General features: G+C 53.3%; 1 protein-coding gene and 1 long non-coding RNA gene across 4 annotated transcripts; one reads left to right on the top strand and one right to left on the bottom strand.

The window, feature by feature from the left end:
• Positions 1-7,515: 7,515 nt before the first annotated feature.
• On the bottom strand, positions 7,516-11,224 carry LOC132248653 (uncharacterized). The gene is made up of 2 exons (XR_009459971.1): positions 10,979-11,224; positions 7,516-10,256 (listed from the first exon to the last, which is right to left on the bottom strand). It is a non-coding gene; the product is annotated as an uncharacterized LOC132248653 (long non-coding RNA).
• An 80-nt stretch (positions 11,225-11,304) lies between these two features.
• Positions 11,305-13,666, top strand: NDUFS8 (NADH:ubiquinone oxidoreductase core subunit S8). 3 transcript variants are annotated; one of them, XM_006278521.4, is made up of 7 exons: positions 11,305-11,387; positions 11,643-11,695; positions 11,810-11,872; positions 12,180-12,269; positions 12,535-12,707; positions 13,152-13,280; positions 13,476-13,666. In XM_006278521.4, the coding sequence occupies exons 2-7, from the start codon at positions 11,656-11,658 to the stop codon at positions 13,605-13,607; spliced, it is 627 nt and encodes a 208-aa protein (XP_006278583.2). In that variant the 5' UTR covers positions 11,305-11,387; positions 11,643-11,655; the 3' UTR covers positions 13,608-13,666. The 3 variants fall into 3 exon arrangements, with proteins under 3 accessions (XP_006278583.2, XP_059578408.1, XP_059578407.1); XM_059722425.1 differs by having other exon boundaries at positions 11,345-11,435; XM_059722424.1 differs by lacking the exon at positions 11,305-11,387 and having other exon boundaries at positions 11,564-11,695.
• Positions 13,667-14,440: the final 774 nt, after the last annotated feature.

Here is a 14,440-nt window from a genome sequence, read left to right on the forward strand (position 1 = left end):
CTTTCTTAAAGAAAGTGTCCAAGGAAGTTTGGACAGATGTTCTCCAGGGAGATGAGTGATGCAGGGAACTTGTTCACTGGTGTGGCGTTGCATCGGATTAAGCGTTGTAAAGCTGAAACTGATGTCATAACACTGAAGCAGGGTGTCAATTTATAAACGTTGTAAGTGCAAAACGTTGTAACTCGAAATGTTGTAAGTTGAGAACTGCCTGTACTTGCAAGTAAATACTTCCAGGCAGGCATCTACATGTACAGGGAAGCCGGAATAGATTTGCTGCTCCCACTTCCTGGGGCCCTGCAATGGGCCCCTGCTGCCATCATGGGGAGCTCTAGGCTGGCAGGGAGCACTGGGCCAGGAGATGGCTGTCTCCAGGCTGGGACTGGGACATTGCACCCTGTCCCCAAGGGGCTGCCTGCTGCTGGGGCACGGACAGTGTCCCCCTGCCCCAGCAGCAGGGAGCTCCTGGGCCCGGCTCCCTGACTGGGAGTCATGATGGCGAAGCGGGGCTGGGAGATCGGGATCTTGGAGGTTGGGCATAAACGTGCTTGTTGACTCAGCCATCCCTCATTGTCTAGTCACAAAGACCCCCGTTGTCACACTGCCTAATATCAAATATATCCATCTCCTGCCCAGTTAAAAATGTCCCTGTGCTACAGTATGCCCCATTGTTCATAAATACCCCATTGCCTTACACCATTTCCAGACAATGGAGATGTCACTGTCTCCTCCCTTCTTCTGGCCACTTGCCATGCATACCAGTTCTGCTGCCTCTTCCATCCCCCTCTGCCCCATATCTAACTCCCCATTGCCTCTCCTGTACCCTGTTCAGCAAGTCTACACTTCTCTTCCCCAGCGTTACTTAATCCTGGAATAGGAACCAGTTGCTAGGTGTCACCATGGAGACATTTTACAGGCATTAGAAATATGGCTAGAAAATTATCATTTAAGTTGCATGCATCAGGCTTATTTGGCAAGCAGGAAAGGGGCTGAGAGTGCTTTGGGTCCTGCCAGCCCATCTGCCATCTGTTGAACTGCAACAAAAGCTGTCCTCTGATCCTGCCAGGTGAAGCAGCTCTGTCAGCAGAGGGGAAGGCTCTTCCACTACAGGGAGTAGGAACCTTGGGTGCAGGGGGCTTTGAGTGCAGAAAAGCCCCTTCTCTGCTTCTGGGTATGCTGCAGACTAAGGAAGATTGTAGCATGCAGCAGAGTCTACTTAGCTTATAGGACAGAGGTAAGTGGCGTAAGTAGCTGCTTGATGAATTAGCTGCTTCTAAGGGAACTGAACTGCACTGTAACCAATAGGGAGGCACAGGCTGAAGGCACAGTGTCCTAGATCAAACTAACAGGTAATTTTGTTGATTTTACGCAGCACCTTTAATATAGGAATCAATAGGATTTGACCAAAGGTTTGTACCATTTGTATGGCCTAAAAAGCTGCCTGTGTTCTTTGTGGGTGTCTTAACTGTCTTGCACGGTACCAGGTATTCTACATAAAAGACTGATATAGCATCCTTAGTACGTATATTTTGTCTCTTAGGGTCCCCCATAATTGGCTAGATCTAGCAACAGAATTACTACATTGGTAGCGCTGCAATTGCTCCAGCCTCCCTCATACTTTCCCCAGTCACCGCCTGCCCTACCCCACACAGTCACCAACACCCCGTCTTCTCCCTCAGCACTCCTACCCAGTCACAAACACCTTTTGTCACCTCCTTCATCTCCCACAGTTGCAGACACTTCCTGTCGTTTCCTCAATTACCCTCTGCCCAGTGACAAATATTCCTGTTCCCTCCTGAATCCTTTGTGGCCAAGTCTGTTTTTTGGTTTAGGGGGTTGTGACTGGGTGAGCAGAGGATGGTTGAGGCAGTGCAGGTGTTTGTTACTGGGCAGACTGGGGGATTGGTGAGGCAGGGGAGGAATTGCTGTCTGGACAGGAGGATGGGTGGGACATGGGGGACTAGGTGCAGGGGTGGGTGACAATATGGTGATCTTTATGAGGTTTCAGATGGGGCCATGGAAGAGGTGACTGGGGTACTTGTGACCAAGCATGGATGGTGGGAGCGAGGGGAGTAATTGTGACTGGGCAGGAAAAAGATAGGATGAGATAGAAAATATTTATGACTGGGCACTGCAGAGATGGGAAAGGTAGTTGGGGTCTTTATGACTGGGTGTGAGAAGTGATGGAGGTTTTTATGACTGCTTGTGGGATGATGGAGATGATGGGAGTGGGGTAGTTGTTGGATGGGGGAAATGATAGGGACAGGGATGAAGGTATTTACAATGGCTGTGGGATAAGGGAGGTAAGTGGTTGTTTATGACAGGGCTTGGGAAAGAGCAGGTGAGACTATGTGGGTGTTTGTGGCTGGGGGAGAGAATATGTGAGTGAGTCTAGGAGCTGAGAGCCCAGCCCTGACTCTGTCATGTGGAGCTGTTTGCTGGCTGATCAGTGGGGGAAGCCACAGGCTGCTCTTGGATCAGGAGTGGGCTCACAGGGCACGTCTACACAAGACGCTGACTGCGCAGTAGCCAAAAAATACTGTTCAGTAGCGCATCACAGTACAGATAGTGCTAATGCACTACTGCGTGGTATTATTATGCTACTGTGCAGCTGTGTCACCTAAATGACATTTGCCGGTGCTACTGCACGGTAACTTCAGTTACTGCACATTTATTTAGTACTTTGTGCAGTGACAACTGCACAGTAGTGTCTCATGTAGATGTGCCCACACAGTCCCACAGTGGAGAGCAAGTGACATCTGCACCCCTGTAGGACAAGTGCCTTGAAAGTTGTTGTAAGCAAGCTACCGCTAGAAGTAATCCAGGCAGCATAGTGCTCCCTCTGGTTGAGGCCAGACTGGCCCCTAGAGCAAAGGCTGGTGTTACTGATAAAGCCAGGTGGGCACCATGCAGCTGTGAGCTTCTCCTAAGGAGCCTGGTTTGTGCCAGATACCCACTAGAGTGACCACCCTTTTAAAATGTAAAGGCGGGATAGGGTGAGGCCTGCTTTGGCAAGGGTATTTCTTTGAGCCAATTAAATAAACAGTTTCAAAAGAAACCTGGGAGCAGAAACTCCTTTCTGTTACATCACAGGATGGGGAGTCCAGGTGGAGCTAAACCAAGGCCAGCAAGGCCAGCACACACCCACACTATTTGAGTTGTGGGCACAGATGTACCTGGGCCAGTCACTGACAAGGGGTTGATGATGGCTAGAAAATGATATTTAGAGATTTGCTTTAGGAGTTGGCTTGTAGGTGGAGTAGATGTTGCATTAAAACAATGGTCCAGAGGCATGGCAAGGGTTAATTGGTGTCTAAAAGCCTGTTTGTGACAAAGCCAGCAGAAAAACAGGCTGGGGAAACTGAAAACATAAACAGTATATTCATAACAAAAGATAGGATTGCATCCTTGGAACAGGTCACAGTGCCCAGGTGTGGAGCCCCAGTTTTGGGGGATGGACCAAATTAGGAGGCTGGGCATGCTCAAGTTAAGACACTGGTAAATGACCAAATAAAGATGTATGCATGTAATATGTTTGAGAAACAAAGGTATATGGTAACAGATAGGGCTGGATTAACGCATAGGCTCACTAGACACATGCCTAGGGCCCTGAGCTGTGAAGGGCCCCCGTGCTTCCCTCGGCAGTGCAAATGGCCCCATCTGCCTCCCTTCCCTTCCCCTTCACTGGCCTTGCTGCCTCCCTGCTGTGGTGGCTGCTTCCTAGCGGCAGCTCTAACCCCTCTTCCTGCAGGTGGCAGCACCTGGGTGGGGAGGAGGGATCTCAACCAGCCCAGGGCCCATGGGTTTGTTTGCCTACAGCCCACTAAAGGGTTAATCCAGCCCTTCTAACAGAACAGATAGTGGACAGTATGATGACCATAGGGAGACCAGTCAATGGTGCCCAGAAATAGAGAGTCATCAGAGGAGAAACAATATGAAAGGAGAAATTTCAGAGCAGCAAAAGGTCTCCAAGGGGGGAACCAGAGACCACCATGGACAGAGGGCTCACCACTGGCCTGTCTCACCCACTCCACTGGGGACCCTCAACCTCCAAGACTGCTGACATCTGACATTCAAGAAAGAACCACAGGGAGAAGCTTGCATACAGGTCAGATGTACTTTCCCTCTGTGAACCCTGGAACTGATAGATATAGAATCTGAGGGGGGTTATTTTGTTTGCCTTGCCTGCATTACTCTTATATGCTATCACTGTGTATCAATACAATTTGCCTATTATCAAATGGAAGAAGTGGCTGGTTTGAGTGTCTGCGTTCACCCAAAATAATGTAGCTGGGTCATAGATCCAGTGTCAAAAGTTAACAGGTGTTTGCTGGACAGGGAGGGTCTGTAGTAAGGGATTATCAGCAGGGATCCAGGTTTTCCATTTCCCACAGAAAAACGCAGTAAAACACAGATTTTCCCCCTTTACCAGAGTAAAACATGGATTTCTCATTTTAGCAGAGAAACCTGTGGATTTAGCTGTTTTGCAATGACCCCCTGCAGGCTGACAGAGTTCCAGCTAGCAAGGAGCTGGGAGGGAGCAGGAGGAGGGTGGTCAGGCAGGGAGCGCTATGTGCAGGTACATGCATGAGGCCCCAGGCAACCTGGAGAGCAGCTCCTGCAGGTAAGCTCAGGGTGGGGGGTGGGATTGAGGCCCCCATAGGGAGGGAGGTGGCAGGGGGAGTTGGGTAGGGCTGGGGTTGGGGATGGGGCTGCTGCCCAGCCAGGCAGTGCATGGGACTCGGGGCTGCAATGTGCAGCTGCAGGGCCCTAGAGGGGAGCAGGATGGGGCCGCAGGTGGCTTGTTCAGGGGAAGGGAAGGGGAAGGGCTGGCTCCCTGCTGCCCCAAGCACTCCTGGGGGACAGCGGAGATCCACACCCCCCAGATCTGTGTGCAGGGCAAGGGTGGGCACAGAGCTGGCAGGAGCGAGCAGCTTTCCTGTGCAGCCCCACGGTGTCTTGCAGCTCTGGGTCACACAAACCGGGCTGCAGAGGCCTCGGCGGAGAGCAGCAGGGTGGGAGCCCACAATGCGCAGCCCCCGCCCTGTGTGCAGATCTAGAGGGTAAGGGTCCTCCCTGCCTTGGTGATGCGTCCTCCATGTGTGGGACTGCAGTATGCAGTACAACCCCACACCACTTCCCCTGCTGCCCCTGTGCACAAAGGAAGCATGGCCAGGGCAGTGCAGAGCTTGCAGCAGCAAGATCCCTGCACAACTCCACTGTTCCCTGCTACTCTGGGTCACACACATGGGGCTGCAGAGGCCCCAGGGGAAGGCAGCAGGATGGGAGCCCAAGTCTGCAGTGGGCAGCCCACACCCTCACCCCATGCACAGATCTGCAGGGCCTGGGTCTCCCCTCACAGGGGCAAGGAGCTGGCCCTGCTCAAGCCTGCAGCCAGCAGGGGGGAGCTGGGTTTGGCTCTACTGCAGCAGCCATGGCTTCCTGCCAGGGACAGTGGGGTGTAGACCCAAGTCCCTGGCCTTGTAGCCCTGGCAGCTGGGGAGGGACAGGGGACTGTGGGGGGGGGAGCAATGGGCACCAGCTGGGTCAGGGGGCTGTGGGGGGGGAGTGAGGGGCACCAGTAGGGTTGGGGGGAAGTGAGGGGCACCTGGGTGCCTGGGGGGGGGCTTGTGGGGGGCTGGGGAGTGAGGGGCACCAGCAGGGCTACGGGGGGGACTTTTATTTTAATTATGGATTTGGGGGGTTTTATCAGAGAATTTGTGATTTTTTTTTTATCAGGGAAAACCAGGATCCCTGGTTATCAGTGCCTAGGTGTGGTGCACTCAGTCTGTGAGGCTGTAAGGCAGGCACTGCAGTAAGCAGCAAAATCCCACACCACTTCCCCTGCTGCCCCTGTGCACAAAGGACACATGGCCAGGGCAGCACAAGAGCTCGCAGCAACAAGGAGATCCTTGTGCATCTCCGCTGTTCCCTGCTGCTCTGGGTCACACATGTGGGGCTTCAGAGGCCCCAGGGGAGAGCAGCTGAGCACATGACACCAGGGACCCTTTCCTGCTCAGCAACAAGCCACCCAGTGCCCATGCTGTGTTGAGGTCTCCCTGGCAGAGTTTTCCAGAGCTGCTGGGCTGTCCTCATGTAGCTCCCTGGGGGCTCCCTGTCCCTGTAGCAATGACAAGGTCTTTGTGAAGAATGTGGCTCAATTCTTGGACCAGTTGTAGGCCAGTTCCAGAAGCTTTGAGAGTTAACGTATAAACCATGCTTTTGGCCTGGTAATCTGTAGCAATCCATAGCCCCTATTGTCCCAGCCCAGCTGAAGCCCTTCCATCTTGAAGTGTGGCCCTTCTGCTATCCCAGCACCGGACCCCCAGCTCTGCTGGTGCCCATCACAGACCCTGCCTCAGTTTTGCCACTGTTCCCTTGCACTGACTATGGGGCCCTTTCTTTGCTTCTCCTATAAGCTACTCAATGACAACAGGGAGGGTAAGGTAGCTTGGGAACTTTGGATGCAGTCACTCATCTTAGCTCCTGAGTCTTATCTGTGCTTAAGCCTCCAGCCAGCCAAGCTGGGCTGAGGCCTGGAGGGTGAAGGAGCCACAGGGGGAGACCAACCAAGAGAGGCCAATGAAGTCTTTATGAAAGTGAAACATACAGAGCAGAGCATGGGGCATGAAGCAGGAGAACCAATAGTACCTCAAGTGAAGGGGAACCTAGCAGGGGATATAGCTACCAGGAAGGTTGTCTGACTGAAGGAGTGGCCAACTAGGGGCAGGGTGTGGGGGGCAGTGAATGCCCTGACAGCAGGTTGGGGCACAAGCTGCCCTTCATCCCCCTTGGCAGGGCTGGCCAACAATTTTTTGGGGCCCCTTGCAAGAAATAGCTCTGGGGCTCCCTGATGTGAAGGTGGTGGTGGCAGCGGTGGCTGGAGGGTGGGAAGCAGCCAAATGTGAAGCCAGTGGTGGGGGGGAGTGGCAAGCAGTCGGACACAGGGGGGCCCTTGGTTGTGGGGCCCCTGTAGCCGCAGGTTTCACAGGATAGGATGGGCAAGCCCCCCTTGGTCTTCCAGTGGTAGGATACTCTCCCCATTTGGCAGCAGCTGGTAAGGGGCTGGGCTGATAGAGTTCTCTGTGGGTCACGGGCTCATTGTTTCCCAGGAACAGGCATTTGGCTATGAGGGAAATAATTCCTGAGAAGGCCCCATTTGTTATCTGCCAGCTCCCAGCAGCCAAGCCATGTTGGCAGGACTCCAAGGGGAAGCAGTTCCAAGAATCAGGGAAACTCCCCTACCACTGGCCTGAGCAGATAGAGATGGGGTAGTAGTCAATACGGGGAGTGAGAGGGTCAGAAGCTCATAGGAAGGGATGGGACCTGGGTGGGGAAGTTTTGGTATCCCCCTGGGAGCAGGAAGACTGGAGAGTTTAGCTCCTGCAACAGTGGTCTGGTGTTCCTGGTCAGCTGTGGGGAGAGGCTGTTTCCAGCCACCCCACCTCCATTCTGTTCAGTCCTGAGTCCTGTGGGGAGTATGCTGGGGGTGTGGCTACAAAGGACCAACTCGCAGGATCATCATAAAATTCTAGTTTATTAGACGGATGCAAAAGTCAGATCATAAACCTTGGGGCCGATCCCCTCAAACACACACACACACACACACACACACACACACACACACACACAGTAGTTAGCTATGAACGTTGCTAAGCATCAGTGTCAAGATATACCTATCCCCAAGTGCTGGAGTCCACCGTCAATGGCCAGTTGAGGCTTCTTTCAGTGCAATGTTGCTTCAGAAAGGGATCACCAGCTGGTCCTCCTGGCTGGGCAGGCAGGGTACTGGTCAGGTCAAAGAGGGCACCACTGGGGGTCATTCTTCAGTCCCAAGAGTCGGTTTTAGGCGTTGATTAGTTCAAACCAGGGCTTCTGTACCTTTAACAATGAAGTTTCAGGGAGCTCCACGCTCTGTATGGATCCTTTCCTCTCCGTAGCCTGTGGTTTGGTAGGTGTTAATTGCTGCTCGTTAACTTGTTATCCTGGCTAGCTACTGTGTTATGCAATCAATCATGATTCATTCAGGGACCTGCTCTATACACAGAAGTTGCCCTTTGATTCCTGCCCTTGATAACATTGTTACATGGTTCAACTTACTTTTAAACTTAAAGTACATTTGTTAGAAAGTTAAAAAGCATAGACTATAAAACATAAAAGGGTGAAATGCCACAGCGCATACAAGGAATAGATCAATACAAGGAGGGAGGGACGTACTGATGCAGAATACTATTTTATACCCATAAAAGCATCTACAAACTATATTTTTATTACAAGTACACCTTATATTCTATAAAAAGAATAATAGTAATATAATAAAAGGAAGAAGAGGGAGGAAGGAAGAAAAGGTAGAAAAGACAAAGCATTCCCAAAAGGGGGCAAATACTGCAAAAGGGGCTTTTGCCATACGGTGGGGCTTCAGACTGCGGAGGCAGGGGGGAGGCAAAAAAAATAAAAAGGTTTCTTGCTACAGGGGGGTCATCTGAGCTAGACTGGGTCAGGATAGGATGGGCTTCCCTCACTGCAGGGTGTAAGCGCTCTTTCCCTCAAACCCAAAACATGGAGAGCAGGTTGTCCTAGGGGCCGCTCCAGTCAACTTCTGGGTGAGTGCAGCAAGCAGCACAACTTGGGGTGAATGCACAAGAATCAGTTGTGTGACAGCAGCTCCAGGAGACTGGCAGAGGGCATGGAGCCAGGTGGCTGCCTCATTTTTAAAGGACAAATTCAAAGGCTCTTTGCCACAAAGCAAAAGTTGTTAATGGCAGGTTCAGTCCTCCTTCCCTGCCTCCAGGCCCCTAGCATGAGGGGTCTGACCAAATATTCACTACCACTCTGAGGACAGAGCCTGCAGTACCTCACGGCAATCCCCTGAGCTAGGAAAGCTGATGTTTAGATGGGAGGCAGATGGCAGCAAAGGAGGGCCCAATGGAAGGAAAAACAGGAACGGATCCAGAGTAGATCACAATGCTGGAACAGACTCCCAAAAGGGCCATGTGGTCAGATGGGACCATGCTTCCAGGATATATTTGGGGATGGAGAAAAAGTGGCAGTGGAAACAGAGCCTGGGGAGTGACTATCACCATTTTTGTTATTTCTACAGAGTAAAATTGCAAAACAAGTGATTTCCTGAATGATGATGACTGATGCAATTATTGCAGTGGTAGGAATTGTATTCAGTGGGATAGCTTTAGCTGAGGAAAGAAACATTTCCCTGTGGCCTCCTTTTTCATCCCAGCCACATGTAGTCCAAATTGGGTTCTAAGTTGGAAAGACAAAAACAAGTACCTGATGCTATATTTTGATCTGCAGCAGACTTGATTACAGGCAGGGAGAAAAAAAAGGAGGATTGCAGGTGTTTCATCCTATGCTGCTCTCTTGCAAATCTGTCTCACTGTTATAAACTCACAGCATGACATCGCTGGCCCAGACAGCTCAAATTAAAATTGTCTGAGGCAGTAGTAAGTGAAAAAGTCACATGGTGAGGTCCAAACTTGGCCTCCTGGGATGAATCTATACTGCTGCCTAGGGATGGGCACCCTGCCCATCTGCTCCACTTACATTACAGCTCAGAAACATACCTTCTCCCAAGAGTGCTAGAAATAGAGGTCTTGGGAGCAGCTGTGGGGGAACATCCACAGAGGCTTCAACCCCTCATTTCCAGGTTTGAAGCAGCAGTGTTGGGACATGCCTGGGACAAAATGGAACTTCCAATTGCCAATACATGCAGCTGCCAGCAGCAGCCACTTTTTTTTGCACCCCACTTCAAGTTGGTGGGGGGGGATGGGGTGGTTGCCCCAACTGCCCCTCCTAGTTACACCACTGGTTTGGAATGCACATGTGGGAACACTTGGTTGGGTATGTTCTCTCTGGGAACAAGGTGCAGACATACCCTTTGCTGCTTCCCATTCATATCATGCTGTTTAGGCCAGGCTGCATGTGATGGGGAGCTCTGCCATTGATTTGCTTCTGTATCCTGTTAATGCTAGTCCAAATAACCCCCAGCGCTTCCCATCCTGGTTGGTGATGCTTGAGAACTCATCTGGGGGAAACTCAAGTGGCTGATGAGATTTCTAAACACGGGAGTTTTCCAGTGGCTGCCTCTGCACACTGCTAGTCTCCTCCATTCTTTGACATGCTGTTCAGCCAGTGGTTTACGAAAATCTGGTACATTTGGATGGCAGCTCTTCTACTGCTGGCCAGGAGAAGCTGGTCCCTCTTCCTAATCTTCAGTAGTTTAAACCACCCTAAAATTTACCTGGCTTGAAGTAATGTTAAATTTATTTCAATTATTTGGGGTGCAGGGAAACACCCCCTCTCCCTAACAGCACCCCCGTGTTCTGACCAGGTCTGAGAACAATCATTTGTATTTTTCTTCTTTTGAATGCATTAAACCTGAAATGGTTACTACAGCATATCTGTGGGCTGGTGACCTGGCTAGCACCTACTGAATTGGGCGATGCTGAGAGATTAAATACACACACGGCAAGGGGGCAGGACTGTGAATGACAGAACCACCAAGGACAGATGAGGTTCTTTGGGTAGATGTGATAGCTTTTGTTAGACCAACTAGTTGGAAAAAAGTTATTTGCAAGCTTTTGGGCACAAGCACCCTTCTTCAGGCACTGGGAAACTCTGCTGCTGTTGTGCAGAAGAGCAGCTATAGTTTACCAACAGCCTGCAACCCACAGCCCTGCGGATCAGCAAATGTTTTCTTTCTTCCCGCAGACCAGGAATAATGTAGCTCACTTCCTTGGCAGGACCTTCCCCCTCTGCTCGGCTGAGGCAGCCACTTGGGCTGCGGGCAGCATTGGGGGCGAGAGTTTTGGGGATTTTTTTAATTTAAATTTTCCGTATTCCAGGCCAAATTAGACAAAACAAATCCAAGAGTCAGTTCAGCACCATAAGTGGCCCTACTACCAGCAAGCATCCTTCACCCACATCTGGCGCTTCAGATGTTTCCAAAACCTTTGACGGGTCCTACCTGCAGGCCCAAGCCCGGAGGATCGGGGCTCGGATGCCCCCGCGTGACGTCCCACAGAACCCACCAGTCGCTGAAGCCATCCTCCACCGTGGTGGTGCTCCGGTTTAGCCCCGCCCCAAACCGCCTCCACCAATCCGCTCGGCCGCTCCGGGTGTCACCTCCTTTGCTCAATCCTTTAGCCGCTCTGGGGTGACCCCGCCCCCCGAGCCTCCCCGGCGGCCAATCAGTTGTGAACCCGCCCTGTCGCCAATCAGCTCCCCACCGAGGCCGATTTCGTCAAATTCAAGCTGCAGAATGAGGGCTCCCGCCTCTCTCCTACTCTGCTCTCTAGCCAATGAGAGACAAGCTGGGCGCTGATTGGCCCGTGGGGCCTGCGGCTTCTAGGAGCGTGGGAGCGTAGTGCTGCGCAGTGAGTTCTTGTGTGGTCCTGCTGACGGTGGCTTCGGCCTCGGCCTCGGTACCGTCCCTGTTCCCACGTACCGCCGTCCCGGGCTCGCCCCGCCCCCGCGCACCCGCCCGGCCGGCCTCGGTCACCGGGACCTTCACGGGGCGCACGCTGCTGCGCCTGCGCGGCCGCGGTGCGCACGCGCTGTGGGGGCCTGTCCCCGTCTCCCTGGGCTGTGACCCCGGCCCGGGCGCTGATCGCATCTCCTCCCCGCTGCAGGACCCCGCGGAGCATGGCGACGCTGCGGCTGCTGCGCCGAGCCCCCCTCGCAGGTGAGGACGCAGCGCTTCCCTCCCCTCCCCTCCCCTTCCCGGAGCGGGGCTGAAGCTGCTTGGCTGCTGCGGGCCGGCCCCGGGGCGTTCCCTCACCTCTGCTCCGCTTCCCAGGGCTGCCGGTGGGCCTCGGCCGGGCGCGGGCGCTCAGCACCACGGCTCCGAGAACCAGCTACAGTGAGTACCGCCATAGCCGCGGGCGGGTGCCTTTCTTCTCCCCCAGGGATCGCCTGGAGTCGACTCAAGGAGTCCCGGCCAGGTCTCCTGCTGGGCACTGTACCCAGAGCTTCTTCCCTAGGACGGGCAGCCCCCTCTCCGACTTCCCCACAGGCTGCCCAGGCTCACGGAGGGTCCTCGGGACATGCTTGAAGCCTGTCCAGGCGCTGACTTGTGGTGCTGGGGTGCTGCCCCCAAGGATGAAGCATTCCCTTGCCTCACCTTGCTGCTGCCTGTGGGGTGGTGACTGCTTTTCTGTCCTCTGCAGAGTATGTGAACTTAAAGGAGGACCCAATGGACATGAAATCCATCACTGACCGAGCTGCCCAGACACTGCTGTGGACAGAGCTCATCCGAGGTGAACGGCACGCTCTGATGTGGTGCTGGGCTGTGCTCAGCTCTGGTGGCAGGAACTTGGAGTGAAGGTTGGGGGTGTCAGGATAGACATTGAAGGCAAGGAAGGATGCGTGGGCCTGCTGGGGGAAGGAGCCATCTGGCAGAAAGCCCCAGCTCTTGTGAAATAGCTGGGGAGAGCCTTGTTTGGTGGAGCAAGGGTCTGGGTTGTGCTTGGCATCTCTCGTTCTCACCCCTGTGCTACCATAGCTTTCTCTCCTCTTCTCTAGGCCTGGGTGTGACCTTGAGCTACCTCTTCAGAGAACCTGCCACCATCAACTACCCCTTTGAGAAGGGCCCCCTGAGCCCTCGTTTCCGTGGAGAGCATGCCCTTCGTCGCTACCCATCTGGTGAAGAACGGTGCATCGCCTGCAAGCTCTGTGAGGCCATATGTCCAGCCCAGGTGGGCCTTTCCGGGTCACACCTTTTGTCCCCACCCTTCCCCTGCCCCCTGGGTCCCTCTTAGAGTCCTGTCTGCAGCATTCCTAAACTGGCTTCTCTGGTGTGACTGGTAGCCCTGTGGGATATGCTGGAGAACCCCTTCCCAGGGCCTTTGGTTTAGTTCCCTTTTGGGGGCCCACCCTCAGCTTGCACCCTGAACTCAGGGCTGCATTGCCTTCTTACCCACCCCAACCCTCACGACAAAGCTAGGCTAACCATGCTGTTGGTGACACAGCTTGGTCCTGACCCTATCTGGACTGCAGCCTTAGCCCTCCCCTTGCCTGGAGCAGTGGGTGTTGAGCTCCTGTGTTTGGAGGATGTTGCTTGCCCCAGGCAACCTGCAGCCTCAGGATTGGATGCAGAGCCTTGTGGTGATACACCATGTCTCTCCCTCCACCACCACTAGGCAATCACAATTGAGGCGGAAACACGAGCTGATGGCAGTCGGCGAACCACCCGCTATGACATTGATATGACTAAATGTATCTACTGTGGTTTCTGCCAGGAGGCCTGCCCAGTGGATGCCATTGTGGAGGTGAGAGCAGCTGCCTGTGTGCTGGACTGGTGCCCTGGAGAAGTCAGGGCCTTGTAACCCATGTCTGGGTCTGGGTCTGTGTTGGGTTGGAGGGTGGAGTCCACCTCTCCATGGGACTGGGTTTTTGGGCTGAAAGTGGGGACTTTGCTGGCAGCTGGAGCTCAGGTGGAAACTGCCTCGTGTTTGTTTCTTCAGGGCCCCAACTTTGAGTTTTCCACGGAGACACATGAGGAACTGCTGTACAACAAGGAGAAGCTGCTCAACAATGGGGACAAGTGGGAGGCTGAGATTGCTGCCAACATTCAAGCAGATTACCTGTACCGGTGACAGACTGCCCTCCTGCACCCTGCCTCCCACCCCCTCCAATAAAGGGCCTATACCCATCATTCTGCTTCCTGAGTTTGCTTGTGATTGGGGGGGAGGGAAATAGCACTAGGAAGGTGTGGGTCTGTGTATTCAGTCCGATTACAGTAGGGTGTGTGTATGTGGGACTTGCCCTATGAACACATACACTGTCCCGCTCCTGGCCCCGGGGTCTGGCAGTGCAGCCAGGGGCCACATGGTGCAGGAGCAGGCGTACAGGGAAGTGGTCAAAGCTGTGGTACACAGATACTTCTGCTTGGGCAGGGGAAGGAGGCTGGGGGCAGGGCCAGGTGGGCATTGCTACTGCATACAGCTGGCTCCCCCTGGGTCCTACAGGCCTGTCATCTTTGCCAGGCAGCTAGGACAGATAAATACAACTTTTCTAATTTTTTAGGGCTGGATAGAATGGCCTGGCAGGCTGGCTGTAGCCTGTGGACTGTATTTTGCCTGCCCTTGCATTACAGCATCCTGACCTAGGCTCTCACAACCTTCAGTGTCTGAGCTATCTAACTATGGGCTGCTTGTGAACATTGTACAGGCCCCTTCCGGTTCTATGATTCTATCAAGTCTGGTCCCCTGCAGTAGGCAGGAAGTTATTGGGCTCAGATGAGCTCAGCAAGGTGCCTGTCCAGTCTTGTCTTGAACAGCTCCAAGGAGGGTGACTGTACCACCCCTGCTGGGGGTGTGTTTCAGATTCTGGTGACCCTTACAGAGAAGTTTTTCTTTATATCCAACCTGAATGTACCCTCTATTAGTTTATGCCCATTGGTCCTCATCCTCCCTTGAGATGCCTTCCT

The sequence above is a fragment of the Alligator mississippiensis genome, chromosome 2 (assembly GCF_030867095.1).
Source record: "Alligator mississippiensis isolate rAllMis1 chromosome 2, rAllMis1, whole genome shotgun sequence".
Taxonomy (NCBI): domain Eukaryota; kingdom Metazoa; phylum Chordata; order Crocodylia; family Alligatoridae; genus Alligator; species Alligator mississippiensis.

Excerpts from the sequence above, each read along its gene's own strand:
- NDUFS8 (XM_006278521.4), top strand. The coding sequence starts at position 11,656 with ATGGCGACGCTGCGGCTGCTGCGCCGAGCCCCCCTCGCAG. Across the intron at positions 12,270-12,534 it reads GTGGACAGAGCTCATCCGAG|GCCTGGGTGTGACCTTGAGC; the intron begins GTGAACGGCACG and ends CCTCTTCTCTAG. Across the intron at positions 13,281-13,475 it reads CAGTGGATGCCATTGTGGAG|GGCCCCAACTTTGAGTTTTC; the intron begins GTGAGAGCAGCT and ends TTGTTTCTTCAG.